The sequence below is a fragment of the Amblyomma mixtum genome, chromosome 8 (genome assembly GCF_055824585.1).
Source record: "Amblyomma mixtum isolate Tamu chromosome 8, ASM5582458v1, whole genome shotgun sequence".
Lineage (NCBI taxonomy): Eukaryota > Metazoa > Arthropoda > Arachnida > Ixodida > Ixodidae > Amblyomma > Amblyomma mixtum.
Window position 1 is genome coordinate 33238137 of NC_143019.1, and position 16115 is coordinate 33254251.

Here is a 16115-nt window from a genome sequence, read left to right on the forward strand (position 1 = left end):
AACCCTAGTCCTAACACCGAACAAGCCCCTTCCTGTGATATGGGGACAAAGGGCCATCGCCAGACGTAGAGAAGCAGATTTTATCTAGCATGAATTTGGAAACTATGCCCACTACTTGCAGTGCACAGTTCAGTCGTTAGTCGTGAGCAAGCATGTGAGTGTCCACTTAGGCCATCATGGATTGCAAACGTAGCAGTGTTGCCTGACCGACATATGGCTTAGGAAAACTTTTAGAAATTCAATTACAAATTACTCGCAACACTAAATGAGCTCAAATTTTGCCCAGTTGTTCAGAGATGCATAACGAACAACATGCAATAAACATTTTGTTTATTGCGCACACAATAAACATCCTGTGCTATGGCGCTCTTTGGCTAAAGCTGCGCTTGCACCATAAAAAATGCATCACAATCATCCACCCACAAAGATTTGTTTTACCTGTACTGCCCTTTCAAGAAGCAATTGTTTACTGATCCTCTGTAAACTAGTCCACCATGGTGGGACACCCAGCTTGATTTCTTTACATCAACCAGCACAAACAGGATGAGGTGAAAAAATGAAGACAGACACAAATTCTTACCTTTCTGCCTTTTTTGAACTCCTTCTTTTAAGTGTCAGCCACATATTAACTGCACAGTAATTTACCTTGCTCATCATTACAACACCTTTATAGAGACTGTTTCTTGAGCTTCAGTATATGATTTACTATTTGCGGCACATTGATTTGAGCAACACAATTCAATTAGTGGCCACCATGAAGGCAGATAAGGAAGAACAATGCACGTAGGAAGTAAACTTTTACTAGACAGACACACTCATCTGTGTATGACACTTTCACAATCAGGATATGGTAAAATTACATGCGCACAAACTCAAGAAGTTCTCTCCACTCAGAAGAAAACTCACTGCTTTCTCATCTTAAAGAAAGGTGGGATTTCAAAGCACGTTCAGCAAAAGTATGCAGCAGATAATGATTCTGAAGCAAAAAAGAAGGAAAAATAAAAAAGCTCTCGTGCAATACTTGAACACTGTAGGAACGCTTGCATGGAGTTGAGCTTCAGTACAGCATACAAGTATTTCTTGTGTGTGAATCAATTTCCACGAGGACCATCTCTGTATAAAGCAACCTGCAGATCCTACACGAGGAACAAGCATAAAACATAACTGTCGTAGTTTGCCAAACAGGCCCTGCTGGAGGTGACTCTTTGGTAGCCTGCAAGCCCAGACAGTAAACAGAGGGTGCAAGGCAGGTAGGCAAGGACAATAGAGCGATCTTCATGTAGACATGGCTCTACAAATAACCTCGCAGCTCTTGTTTTGAGACACAGCAAATGACAACTGGTGATCTGAAAAACTTCACCACTCACTTGTGGTCACTACAACTGAACAGACTTGTATGCGACTCAAGGATGACCATAACCATATTCAATTAGCACTCAACCATGTGGAATCCTCGGAGGATTCACAATATGCGTGAGATCACGCAATTGACGAAGGCATAAAACTGCATTGCAGTTTTGTCAACACATGTGTTCTTCTCATTCATGCCCGAAATGATGAAATGGCACCACTCTGACCAAAGTTTATGAATGATAAAAGCAGTAAATACTGCAGCACACAAGCACTGTAAGGGTTTTTAATTATCACTTGAACTTGACCCCTGCACAGCGTTGGATGCTTTTCGTACTCTTTATGGCCTTTAACAGCAATCACGGTGAAGAACGGCGACTCCACTAAGATAGCACTGCACAAGCCTTCATAATATCCATTACTAATAACAACACGAGCTAAATTTGGGGACTACAAGTGCTGACATCACACCCTGTCAAGCAGATTCCACAATTGCAAACATAAAGATTCCACGTCTAGTTTGAACATCCGTTTTAGTTTCCTTCGTGATAGACACAACAGAAATGTATGGCGTACGATCGAATACAAATGAATATGATGGCTGCAGAAACATATTTCATCGCGAAAAACAATGTGCTCAGCAAGTATCCGTGCAGGGCCTCAAAGCTTGTCACTGGAGTCGTCGTCTTCGTATCTCCTTTTCCTGCGTGTCACCTTGGGCAGCCGTGGGGAACGCTCGAGCCACGGGTCTGTTTGCGTAGCTCGGTGTGTCAGCATCCTCAGGTCCCCGAGCTGTGCAACTTGCGTCCCTGTGTAAACACGAGTGCAAAGTGAGTCGTCAGCCGACGTCAGTACTTCCGTCAGCAGCTGTTAGCCACTATTTTACAACAAGAGCTAATAGTAGTTCAAACTGTGCGATCTCGGTTGAGCTGTCTTCTATCACGCACACGAGGTAGCCTGCACGCAACTGCCTTTCGTGGCAAAGTGTGCGAAGGCTTGTGCCAGCACAGTAGTGATGTAGGTGTATGGGAGAGCAGGTTGTGCTCGAGCCTTCTCTGTATTCTAGGCAGTTTCTACCAAAAACATCGTATGTGGAGTGGGGACACATGTGTGGAAACCAGGTGCAGAGAGTATGTTCTGACTGGCTCAGTATGTGGGTTAGGAAGAGGGCTAAGATACGCGGAAGCCAGGTGTGGCTGGTGTTGGCGAGTGAGGTTTGGTCGTTACCTACATCGTACGACACAAAGCAGCTGATGTCAATACTTAAAAGCAAACTGGCTGTGTAGTGCTCTCTCTCTCAGATTCGATGGGAAATCAAAGTAGACACGACTCTACTACACAGACATGCCACCTCCAGCTGTCGCTGAATTTTGTGTTACAGTTTTGTAAGCATGGTGCAAATTTTTATGAGATCCGCATTTTTTAATTTACTACACCTTAGTTTCGTTAAAGAGCGACAACTTTACCCCGCCCCAGAGCTGCCGTGTTTTGTGGAGCCACTGCTGAGGTCATCAGAGGACGCGAACGCTGCTTGACTGGTCACGTGCTTTAATAGCTGCATTAAAATGACCAAATCTTTGCTGGCATGCTATTCGGTGTGAAACTGAACTCGTCACGCTTAAACCCAATGCCTTTTGTTTTGCTAGTTAAACTCCTTGCAGTCTGCAAATAAAAATAGTCAAAACATCTGCACTATGCTGTGTCATGTAAAAACTCAGTAATAGCTGGTACATCGTGCCCGTTTGCACTGTGCACCAGTACCGCCTCCTCTCCTACCAGGCTGTGCTGTAGCTGCAAATCCCCAACCTCCATGCTGCACCGCAGCTACTATTAGCCTCGCCCTCTCCGCTGTGCCTCTACAGTGCAGAGCTTACCCTCACCCTCACCCTCGCCACTCTACACTGCAGAGCTCACGGCCTACTGTATCACACTTGCTATTTCTTTTCCTATGCCTGGCACTCCCCTAACCACCCTCACTTTCTTGTGCAGAAAACAATGCCAGTACTTTATTAGCAGCTACTGCTGTAATAACTACTAATGTGTGCGCTGACTGACAATCACAGCAATGCAGAAAAGGGTGGCAAGCAGAGAGCCAGGTCAGCAGAAAGTGCTCCAGCACAGAGTGGTAGAAGTTACATATGTCCCCAATGCCAGGACAACATGCATTGTTATCACTCGGCAGAAGCGCAGAAGGTGAGTGAATTTCACCGCTAATTAATGATGCTAAGGCCAGTAGCACACGATGAATGTTTTTTCCTTTCCGTCATGTTCTTATTCCCGTACAACTTTCATTTAGCTCAGCCCAGGTGTCCTAGTTTCTTCTGACAATTTTTATATATCTACTCCACACCACAGGCAGCAGTGGCTAAGCCGTGGCAGGTAGCGCAGGTGGTCTGGATGGGTGGATGGATGGATGGATAGGAGCGCCCCCTTTGAAACGGGGTGGTGGCAATTGCCACCATGCTCAGCTTTTCTTCTTTATTTATTTTTTTTTGTTTACTGTGTTGGCAATTCTCATTAAGAATGGCCACCATCTTTGCCTACGGTTTCCTACAATTCTAACCCTATGCCACATCTGTGCTTTTCAGCCACCAATCCGCCAATCGCTTTTTGCTGACTTCCACTGCAGATTTATTTACATGACCATTGTTATCTTTAAACCCTAGGGCCTCAGGAAGAGTGACTGCGCCTGCATCGACATCCAGATGGATACCGTCACATTTGATTATGAGGTGTTCAATTGTTTCCACAGATCTACCACACACTGCACATGTGTCATCTTCTTCGTTAAATTTCTTTTTGTAGCTGCGCGTTCTAAGACACCCTGACCTAGCTTCAAAAAGTAGGGCACTGCCTCTTGAGTTATCATAGGAAAATTCTTTCCTGATCTGCCTTTTCCAGCATCGATATAGTTCTACACTATGTTCTGTTTTCAACACAACAGCGCCCTCTTCTTTGTAGGGCACCTCGATAGTGACATCGAGCATGTCACCATGTCAAGTGGTAACAATGGAGAAATACCCAAGCCTATCCAAGCCAGTCGATCCGAGTGACTGTTTAAATTGAAGATGGCTCCTGTCACGGCGGCGAAGAACCGGTTAGTTGCGACAGTGATGGCCGCTTGCATCTATATTAGGCCGAAAAACTATCTCCACAGTATTGCTGCCGTCTATTTTGGTTAGAAAAATCAAAAGTTTGGACTCCACAGAGTACGAAATATCAGCTGTCAATAATGTTCCTATGATCTGCGTGACTCTCCCTCAATGAAGTCCGAAATACATAATACCAAGTCCGAATTACTGGAGTCCAAAAAATTGATCAGTTACAGTACAATAGAATTACGGTATGGTCAGTCCAAAATTGAGTATGTAAAGGAAAAGTGGAAGTTCAGGCACACATGGATTTAGGCGCTCAGGAAAGTCAAAAAGCAGACCAAGGAATGCAGTGCGAGAACCCCCGATTTATCGCTATGCTTGAAACTTGCTCCAGCCTAGCTAGCAGCGCTAGAAAACTAAACCGGCAAAGAAGTAAAAAGAGAACGTGTGTACATACAGACAGTTCGCCTGTCCGGCTCCACGGTCTGCGTCCAGACGGTGCGCGTAGGCAGGTTCGTGCAGGTCGACTTGTCGTGCATCTGCTTTCCCTCGCCATTGATGCACCTCGAGCAATGGACCACGTCTTCAGTGGCACTCTCCTGCTGTCCCCCGGCGACCGAGTACACTTCCGATATAACGAAACCCGCGTCACCCGTCAGGGCTCCCACATTCCCCGCCACAAATGCAGCCGGGCCTGAAGCCACCGACGAAGGCTGGCCAGGAGGCTCGCTGATGAAGCCGGGAGGCAGAAGCAGAGCGGACGACGAGTCGCCATCTGCTTGGCAGCCTTGGTCGTGCGAAGTGGACGGACCACCAAACCCATTTGTAACAACCTCATCAGGCGGTTCCGTCTTGATGGTCACTCCTGACGTTGACGGAAACGACACTGGGGGGTGCACTGTTGATGTCGACGGAAGCGAGACGTCGCTCTCCGCTTCGGTCTTGATGCTCTCCACCAAAATTTCGCCAAACTCCTCCCGCACCTCAAACGCGGACGACCTGTCCCCTGCTTCGACGACACCGCATCCAGAGCCGGGAGGCGGGGCCGCAACTTCGGCACTGTCATCGAGGGGCTCGTTCTTAACGACATAGGAGGTGACAAACTCCAGGAAGTGCCCGCCTGCTTCGACAACGGATGTGCTCCCCTGGGTTGAGGAGCTGGTCCCAGCTTCGTTCGAGTCGTCGACCTCCTTCTTGATCTTGTGGGGCGGGATGAGTGCTGCTCCACGGGAACCGGAAAGTGTGCTCGTGGCCTGGTCGACTTCCATGCTCGACTCGTCGTTCTGCGCATGAAAGCATAAGGGGATAAGGATGAAAGCATAAGGGGACCTTATGCTTTCATAAGGATGAAAGCATAAGGGGACCACTGGAGCATTTCATAATATAAAGAAGCCCCAAAACATTTTTCCACGAATCACATTAACGTCCGTGTGTTACGTTGAGTTGTGCATAAGCAACTGAGGCTATCAGGTGCCAAACACAAAAATAAATCTGTCTGTTGTGCGAATACAACAAACGCTTTAAAAAGTTACACGTGTAGAATGTTAACTTCTTGAAAATTGAAGAGGCAAAATCTACAATTTCATTTTCTCCTAAAAGGAAGCTATGGTGAAAATGAATGTTTTCACTATGAAACCATTAGAACAATAAGTGGTTTACTGCGACTTCGTCTATACATGATTTGCATCAAGGTTTCTCGTTTTGTGAGTACAGTTAAAGTGCGTTACAAGAAGGACTGACAGAATGAATTATAGCATGAAGCAAAATAAATGCAAGGTTTGGCTGGTCCATGCTTAATTTCAACTGAAGTTCAATTCCTATAACTGAACAGAAAATGCAAGGTTTCAAATTGTAGCAAAACAGCCATATTTACTCAAGTAGTCCGGGATAAGTAAACGAGCAGAGAAAATCTCAAAGAAGAAACGCAACCCTTCGATGGTTTGAATCGGCTGTGATTGTACGTTGGAGCCACATACGGTCAGCAAAAGGAACTGGTGCCCCCAGCCAACTGGCACATGATGAAACTGTCACTCCGTCATCCTTTTCACACAAAGGACTGGCTCCATGATGGCAACGAGAAGGAATTTTACTAATTCAAAGAGAGCGATGCCACCTCTAGTAATATTAAACGATGCAGCCTGACAATGACCACTGTTGTTGACAGAAGTCCCACGCATGCAATAAAAGGCGAAAGACACAATGGGGAGCCTGTAACAATGTACTACAACTTGGTACTCTAACTTGGGCGTGTAGTTCGAATTATCCATAGTGGAACCGACTCGCTTTCGAATTAACAAGCTTTTTTATTCACAGATCTCTATGGAGCTTGGCCGGATCAAGTAGTGTAGTTCGAATTATCCGAAAATTAGAATTATCGAGGTTCAAACTGTACCCCAGTGGCCTTGGTGAATTTTTTCCCAGTATTCGCACTTCATACTGGTGGGAATAACAGCCTTGCATCCCTCTAACAAAATACCCTGGACTTGCGACAGCTCGGCACTAAATGGCTTCAGCAGGCCTTCGACCTGTTTCCGTCTGCCTAGACTACCGAGTACACTGCTCAGGTATTTATCTCTGCTTGTTGCGGATACCAGTCGCGTTAAGTTCTACGGCTCATGTGAGACGAAACCGCATTCCCGGCATGTACTTCTGCATCTTCGCTGTCGATGCCTGCCTTATCACAGTCGACTGAAGCCCCGGATAGCATGTCGGCCAGGAAGAGGCGCTTTCGTGGAACAAAAACAATTCTGATGTCATAACGAAGCAGTCGCAGAAAGAAGCGCTGCAGCCTTGGTGGCATGTCACTGACTGCTTTATGGAATATCGCAATCTAAAGGTCTGTGATCGGTTTCCACAATAACCTTCCGTCCATATGTGAAATGACTGAATCATTCACATCCATGCACAGTCGCCCTTGCTTCTTTTTCTATTTGCTAGTATCGCTGCTGTTTCCGCAAGTGCTTTAGATGCATACGCGGCTGGCTTCCACTTGCTATCTTGACACTGTAGCAAAGCAGTGCCTAAGCTGTTCTGTGATGCCTCACACAATAGTTTAGTTTCCTTCGTAAGGTCGAAAAGCAATAGCAGTGGTTGCTCATAGCTGGTTCCACTCTTTGGCGTGGTTCGCCGTCTGTTCAAACATTGTGCCTTGCTTTAGTAAGCTTCGCAGTAGAGCTGTCCTGTGCACTAGCGACAGCAAAAATTTGGCAAAGCAGTTTGCTACACCAATCATTCTTTGCACCGACTGCCTGTCCTTCAGTTCAAGAATCTGCATCATGCATTGTATCAGGGAGGGACTCGGCCTTACACCCTCACTGCTGATTACGTCGCCAGGGAATTCTATCTGTTTCACAGCAATTTTCGATTTCGTCACGTTGAAAGTCAGACCAGCTCGTTTTGCCGCTTCTAGCGCTGATCTCAGTCATTCGTTGTGCTCATGCGTTGATGTGCCCAAGACTAATATGTAGTCGATTTATACCCTTACACCAGGCAGACCCTCGAAGATTTCATTTAGAATCTTTTGAAAAACTCCTGGCACTGAATAAATTCCGAAGGGCAGCCTCAGGAAACGGTACCGCCCAAAAGGTGTTGCAAACGTGCATACTTTTGAGGTTTCCTCATTTAATGGTATCTGGTAGAAGCCAGATGTTGCACCTAGACACGTGAAAACCGTTGCTCCGGCCAGTTCAGTTCCTACGTCTTCTCACAGCGGCATCTGGTAGTGCTCCCTTTTGATACATTCATTAATCTTCCTCGGGTCCATGCACACCCGGAGCATTCCATCCTTTTTACATGCTATTACAAGAGGGCTTACCCAGTCTGTGGGCTCCGCCACCTTGGCAATAATTCCGCCCTGTTCAAAGCGCTGCAGCTCCTCACGCAGTGGCTCTTGAAGAGATAGTGGCACCCTTCGCGCAGGCTGTACAACCGGCACGGCGTCATCGCGGAGAACCATATGGTAACAACGCTGAACGCAGCCTGTACTGCTGAATAGATGACGTAATTCATCCACTATTCTTTCTGCGGCTTCCTGTGAGACACTGTGCACTTGCCAGGAAAGAAGCTGGAGGCGTTCACACACTTCAAGTCCTAGTATTGCTTGCCCTTTCCACACGATGAAAAATTTCAGGACGGCTTTGCGACTGTTTAGCTTCACTTCCAAAGCAATTGTGCCAAAATGTTCAATTCTGCTTCAGCCGAAGGACCACAAAGTAGTGCAGCTTGGCTTCAGTGGTGGCTTTGGATGCATTATGTTGAAGACACTGAGGGGTAGAATACTGGCTTGTGAACCGCTGTCAACTTTCAGGCTCACCAACCAGTTGCCAAAGTTTGCTTGAACAAGCCAGTCGCGCTCCCTGACCTTGCTGCATATAGCCACATCCGGTACACTGAATTCCTTCTCGGCACCTGTGAGCTTGCTAATTTGCTGCCTTGCTTTACAACAGATGGCAAAAAGGTTTCTTCCCTCAAAGCTGTGACACGTACGCCCAAAGGCAGGATAGCTTCGCGGTGCGTGTGTCCGTGTGCACCTTTGGCAGTTGTAGGACTTTTGCTCTCGAGGAGGGGCAGAGCGCATCTTCTGAAATTAGTCCACTTGCTTGTGGCCTCGTTCCCACATTTCTTGATATGCTGCTGTTGCTTTGGTGGCCCTGAAGATCTGTTCTGCCTTCTGAAGGGTCAGTTTGTCATCTCTTAATAACTTTTCGCGTATTTTTTCATCATTTGTGCCAAAAACAATTTGGTCCCTGACCCTTCCAGTAACCCTTCAAAGTTACAGAGCCGCGCTTGGGTCTTCAAATCCCGCAAAAAGTGCTCGACTGGTTCACCTGGTTCCCGCACACGCCTCCTGAACAAGTAGCGCTCGTATACTTCATTGCTTTGCGCCTCGCGGTATACTTCAAACTTCTTGACTACCGTGGCGTAGTCCTTGCTGCTTTCGCCTTCGAAGGAAGTGAAAGCGTTAATTACCTTAATGGCTTTTTTACCAGCGGTGGTCCAGAGTAGTGCAGTTTTCCTTGCCGCTGGTCGTGGCTTTTTGGCAGGGACCGTCAGGAACAGCTTGAACTTCTGCTTGAACAACCGCCAATTCTTTGCGATGTCTTCTTTGAGGCGAAGCGCCTCCAGTGGTCGTACCAAATCCATCCCGTCGCTTGTTTCTTTGGTCTGTGCAGATGTCCCAAGAAGTGGGTGTCAACGTCGGCCACTTCTGACAGCATGTATCGATGTCAAGACACGCCGAATGCCAGGGGGCAAAAAAGACCCAGCTTTATTGAGCAGCGCGTATTTATACGGACAGCAGGGTGAGAGGGCAAACGCAGTGCTTCAGTTCATAATGCTTAACAGTTGCCCCGTCTAAGCCGGCATTGCATACGCTGCCAATCACGCGCATGATATTCCAGTACGACCTATATTTCGGTTTTTACAGTAGGCTCCTTCCAAAAAATTGGTCAGAAACATGCATTAATCCCAATGGAAAGCTGGCAGGTCATAATAAAGTTAGGAATAAGTCCAAACATTTGAGGTGCGAAACATATGAAGTACAAAAAATTTGCCGGCAGCTGCAGTAGCTTCAGTCCCTTTGGCCAGATTACAAGCTTGTACTAGTGATTATGGCTCACCTACTATAAGCAGTGAACTTTTTTTCATAGAGAATATTTTAAAATAAAGTTGGAGGCAATTATGGGGAGAACTGAGGTCGTGTCCATACATACACAAGGTTCAGTCAAAACAGTCGGAGGGTATGAACAATGCATCAAACATGAGGTTTTGAAAAAGTTCTTACACCAAGCATTTGCACCCGCTATAAAACTCGATTATCTTAAAACGCTGAAGCCAGTTGAAATATCCATTAGGATAAAAAAAACACTAAAATCTTGTCAAAAAGAACTTTTGGTGTGTTTGTTCCAACCAGCATAGAATGTAGGTATTCTGTTTAAGCAAGTGTGCTACAAGAAAAGCTGGACCAGAATATCTGATTTCCATACAGATCAAAATATGTTGGACGTTTAAAAAAACTTCATATCTCATGACATATATTACAAGCTGCATCACTGTGGGACTTTAGCAAAATACGAGTAATTGCCATGACGAGCACGAAGCAGTTGGTTCTTTTTCTGTTATGAATGCCTCTCTTCTAGGTCCTTCAAAAGATGAGCACATGTCAGCTGACTTTGTTGCAACCAAATTAAACAAAATATAATGGGGACAACTGGTGCCCCCTTTTTTTGCACATGCTGTGATTTTGAAGTTTACTACGACTCCAGAGCAGCCAGAACCCCTCAAAATACCACAGTAAATCTAGTCAGTGTTACCTAACTTTAACAAAGAGGTGGTTGCATTTCAAAAAGTAACAATACACAGTGGCAAAAAAAAAAGTGAATACTATAACCACCTAACCATTTCCCTAATTACCAAAGACTCAGCACCAGCAAGCCGAGCCAAAATTCAACCCCCTGTTTTGATTGTGGGCCCAGTGCCGCTTATTCCTTATTAAGCCTTTAAACCCATTCATCTGTTTCTTTTCTCAAGCCTTTAAACCGTTCTTTAACACCTTTAGTGCAAAAGCTGTGCCAAGTGCCATATGACACCAGCACTAGAGATTGTACACCTATATGCAGCCTGCCATGACCTTACCTCCCACGAAGCCAGGCTGTCAATATTTTCACTGCTTTCGATCTCGGATGATGGCTGCCCTGCTTGCTCATAGTCCTGAAAAACAGAAAGGATGGAAGACACATTGAAATGGCATTTTAGGCCTTAATTCAGTTTTACTTTTGCATGGCAGGACACAAATCTGACGGGTACCAAAACGGCTCTGGTGTTCACATTTCCGCTCGAAATAACAATGCTAGTAAGAATGATATCATTATGCTTGAGCAATGATTGCCACAACACAGGAAGAGCTCTCCAATACTGTGCACAACTCCAATACACAGGCACTTTCGGCATGGTCTGTGAGGTTTAACCTCCCAGAGCTGTGACTTGGCAACGTGAGACACTGCATTGGAGGAGCCTGAATTACCATCCACCATGTGGAACGTTCCTCGCTGCACGGGTGTTTTTTGTATTTCATCCAAACACAACCTGAAAAGCCAGAATTCCATGCTCTCTACATTCTAAGCCAAGGTGGCCCAGACAAAGAAAAACATTCTATCATGTGGGCACAGGGATATGTCGGTCTGGCCAGGAACCACACAATGGACGTCATCGCTCCAGGACATAATAACCGAGCGACGGCTGACGCAGTGGGACTCGGGGCAGTTACCCAGACGTACGACGACATACTGGAGCACCTTAGGGGACTAAGGAGGACCTTACAGCTCCCCAAAACCTACAGACCAAAGAGGAGACTGTAATTTGGAGACAGCTACAAACAAACACATATCCACGCTTATTTATTCTAAATAAGATACACCCCATTACATACAGGCCCGCATGCATGTTGTGGATGCCAACACAACCCTGCAGCCCCAGTCATACACAATGCCAAGTCGGAGCAGTGGGAGGCAGCGCTGTCCAGCTGGAAACCCGGACTTTCACTGGTTGAACGAACACAAGCTGCCACAGCCACCGTAGGAGTCCTGGACTTCGGACTTCACCCATGAAGACTCCAAAGACGCTACGAGCAATGCATAAACATTTTGTCTCTCTCCACCTGAAAACCTAAGTTCGGCAGCAGAACACAAAACAAAAATTCTTCAGACAAACACTGTTGTGTAACGCTCAAATTAAGCACAAGCAACCAGTCTGGCAGCTTATTGGTTTGTAGCTGAATGCTTCCTGTGTAACAATGTAGCAGTGGTAGCTCCTGGGTCCGAATCAAACACCTCAATCCGGCTTTGGGAACCGGCATGGCATTGAGCAGGATCGGGCTCGTCAGCAAATGAAACTAGCCTGAGGCTAGTTTTCTGGGGCAAGCCCACAAGTGTGAAAAGAATTACGTTCAGCTGAAGAGACAACAATAGTAAATGGAGAAAGTAAAATTGAAACACTGAACTGGAGTAGTAAATGGGATAGTAAAAAGAACAGTCAAGAAATGCCGGCCGAACTTTACAGCAGTTGGACCGCAGGTAAGTTCAGTTGCATCCTGTACTGCACCACGTAATATATACACGCGGATCGCACCGTCATCACAGGAGCCGCCACGATGGCGAACCCAGAGCACTGCTAAAAGGTGTACGTTTCTATAATCCGCTCATCGAAACTTGTTCTGGCCGGCACTGCCGAAGCTATGCGGGGTTTACCATCATGCCACTCGTGAGGTCAGGCGAAAATTATCAATATAGATATCAGCGATGCAGAACCACTAAAAAATTTTTACAGGACCGCTTTCAATGACACATAAGAGAAATTTTGAGGTACAAAATTCTGGGTTCCATGTTTTCAGCAGCGACACCTAATGTGCACACGAACACAGCACTTTACATCATAGCTTTCGTCCTTTACAAACCACTGACTGTTGTCGTCCGATCCGCAGCAGCCTCCAAACCTTTTCCTCACTATGGTATCCCAACATGAAAAAAACAGAGGAACTACAGGTATGCGTGCAAAATGCTGTGTGTAGTTGTGACAGAAATGCGTTCCCACTGACTGCTCACACAGTGCACAGACTTCTAGAATTCCGCCTCCATCAAAATTCGACTGCCGCGCTTGGAATCGAACCCGCGTCTTTCGATCAGACCGGCAATAGTGCATAGCATCAAATAATGTACAATGGCTTTGGTTTTGTTTTCATAACCCCTGCTGAAGTGGTAGGTTTGGTTCGGTTGGGTCCGTTGTCACAGAGCTGAAATGGCAATTTCTGTTATCTCTGGACATAACTCCGAGAGAAGTTCTTCTTTTTTTTTTTTTAGAATGCGTAGTGCTCGACGTAGACGGAACAATATAACTGCTGCATGAGTTCCCTCTTGAGGTACCAGTACATAGCACTGCAATATGCACCAACATTTTGCTGCTGCGTGGTTTCGCTCAACCAGGTGAGGTTCGTTGTCGTTAGGGGAGACAAGTGACAGTCACTCTTTCGCACCGACGATACTGAGCGCGATTTTAGCGACGCCAGGTTAGAACTCTAGCCATCGCCTCCTTTTAATGACATCGGTGGTCTTCACCGACTGGTGGTCGTACCCGAGTTCACTTGGGTGAACTCGGATTCTTGTCGCAGTTATGCCGCGAAGTACGAACGCAAAAATGGGCTAAAATCTCGCGTGCAAGCTCCACAATGCATTTATGCATTAAGAAACTGCTTCAGTTCTTCACCAAACCAAAAATGCATGCACTGTAAAGGGGCTTGACGCTTGGAAGCACTTTCTAACAACTTTCTTCCCTTCCTCCCATCTTCTTGGTTACGAATGTTATAACGGAGTGTTCACAGCTTGTTTATATCAGACGTCCGCTTTCCAATCTCATACGGATATAAACAAAGGGGTAGAAACTCGCAAATGCTACACTGCAAGCGCACTTACGTCAACGGGTTCTTCTTTGATCTTGATCGGCGGCACGATGGGGGCAGGCGGCAGCGGCTCGTCCGTGATCGTTTCCGACGTTCCTGGGACGGGCGGGAATATGGTTGGCAGGGAATCGCCGCCAACATTGACGCCGTTCTCGAAGTGCAGAGAACACAGGCACAGCTTGTCGTCGACGTCTCTCAGGGAGGTCTTTGGTATCGCCGTGAGCCATGTCTTGCACTGAATGTCGTCCGACGTGCACACGTACAGCAGGTGCTTGGGGTCGACCACGCCGAACTCGTTAGGACAGCCCCTGATGTAACACGTCAACGCCGTCGAAGCCTCCATCGCGTTGCGTGCTCCTTGTTTTCTTTATGTACGAGAACGAGCGGGGCAGAAAACAAAGCTAACGCGAAAACAACACACAGGCCGCCATTTAACGATCAAACACAGCGGTGGTCCCGAACACCTAAGGAACGCCGTTGCGGAGGTTTTCCTGATGCAATCTCTGCACATTAGAAGATGGCGCTGCCAACGGGATGAAAGATTGCTTTGGTCTATTTGACGCCGCTACCGTCGTACGGGATCAGCGCATGAAAATTACTGCGCGCTGATATAAAACTACTCAATGCTACTCAGTACCTTAACAAAGCACCCACATGGGAATGTTGAGAGATATGAATAAAATTGATCACAAGTAGAGTAGTTATTTGCAATCCAGACAAGACCGTCAAGCGCGTAAGGAAAAATCGGCAGGCATTCGTTGCCGCTTTTTCATGAATTAACAGTTTCATAATTGATTCGAGCTTCTCAATAACAAGCTACGAATCAATGATAATTTGTCGTTTATTTGTTGTGTTTTTTGAAGGAGTATAGAAACCTACTTTTAGGTGTGTGTTTTCTCCTTTTCAATAATGCATAAGGCTCTATTATACATGGGTTACCACGTGATATTTTCCTACAACCACTAAACATTTAGAATATATAATCAAATTTATTTTTCGTGTTGTTTCGGTTTCGGTTTCAACTGCATGTGATGCATGACCACATTTAGTGCTGGCTAACAGCACAGACGCGAAATTAATGCACTTTTTACGCTAAGCAACTTGTATGTGTATTACGAAATATGCGGTTATCGTGGCTACTATCTCTTTAAGAATATTGCCCGTGATAAAACCACCATCGCTAAGAAGCTATTCAAAGAATGCCATTTTCCGAATATATCTGCCCGGGTTTTAAAGGATTCTTTTGCTTAGAGGGTAGTTTAGGCGGGTCTACTTTTTTTTTTCTGAGTAATTTAGCACCGGAGATAGCCTGGGTTGTCCGGAATCGGCGAAGAACTGAAGTTGGCTGCGGCGGAATTTTCGTCGAAGCGAAGGGAGGAGGGTAGCTCACCTTTTTTCTAGGTTCCCTGCTGAAGTCTGCCCCTCCCCCGGTTGTTAGTGGCGGGGGCTGCGAGGTGAACGGCTTCATTACCGGGGCTACCCCCATGGCCCGGGACCTATGGTATTTTGACAGCCGATTGCGGCTAATTTTGTTAGCCTTATTTCTGCAGGACTCTCGCCCTCTCTCTGAAGAATCTCTTCTAAGCGCCAGGGCGAAACGTTCTGATTGGTGGTGTGTGGCAAAGGCCGTGCTCGAGTTTTTGTGTGAAACAGGCCTGGATACCTGTCTGTGACCGCCTGTGCACTACCTACACAGTTTACACAGTTAACATGGTTTAAATTTGTGTTTTCATGGAGCCCTAACTCCAGTATATGTGTTAATGACATGTGTCGGTGTGAGTGTTGAAGACACGATTTTTACGTGCGCCTACTCACCGCGATGCGAGTGCCAGCCAGTGTGTGTGTGTGTGTGTGTGTGTGTGTGTGTGTGTCGGTGTGAGTGTTGAAGACACGATTTTTACGTGCGCCTACTCACCGCGATGCGAGTGCCAGCCAGTGTGTGTGTGTGTGTGTGTGTGCGTGTGTGTGTGTGTGTGTGTGTGTGTGTGTGTGTGTGTGTGTGTGTGTGTGTGTGTGTGTGTGTGTGTGTGTGTGTGTGTGTGGACATCACCCATGAAACTCATTGTATTACGCCATCACCAACCTACATTCGCACTTTCCCTTTCCTCCCCTTCCCTTTCCTCCCCTTCCCTTTCCCCTGTGTGGAGTAGCAGGCCAGGACCATGTTACCATCGGCTGACCTCTCCACCTTTTTCCTCATTAAAATTCCTTTCTCTCTCTTC

General features: G+C 46.4%; 1 protein-coding gene across 2 annotated transcripts; it reads right to left on the reverse strand.

Annotated features, from left to right (window-relative positions):
* Positions 1-784: 784 nt before the first annotated feature.
* Positions 785-14365, reverse strand: LOC149331948 (uncharacterized). 2 transcript variants are annotated; one of them, XM_089556953.1, is made up of 5 exons: positions 13907-14365; positions 11079-11153; positions 9414-9608; positions 4903-5728; positions 785-2159 (listed from the first exon to the last, which is right to left on the reverse strand). In XM_089556953.1, the coding sequence occupies exons 1-5, from the start codon at positions 14234-14236 to the stop codon at positions 2011-2013; spliced, it is 1575 nt and encodes a 524-aa protein (XP_089413079.1). In that variant the 5' UTR covers positions 14237-14365; the 3' UTR covers positions 785-2010. The 2 variants fall into 2 exon arrangements, with proteins under 2 accessions (XP_089413079.1, XP_089413080.1); XM_089556954.1 differs by lacking the exon at positions 9414-9608 and having other exon boundaries at positions 13907-14362.
* Positions 14366-16115: the final 1750 nt, after the last annotated feature.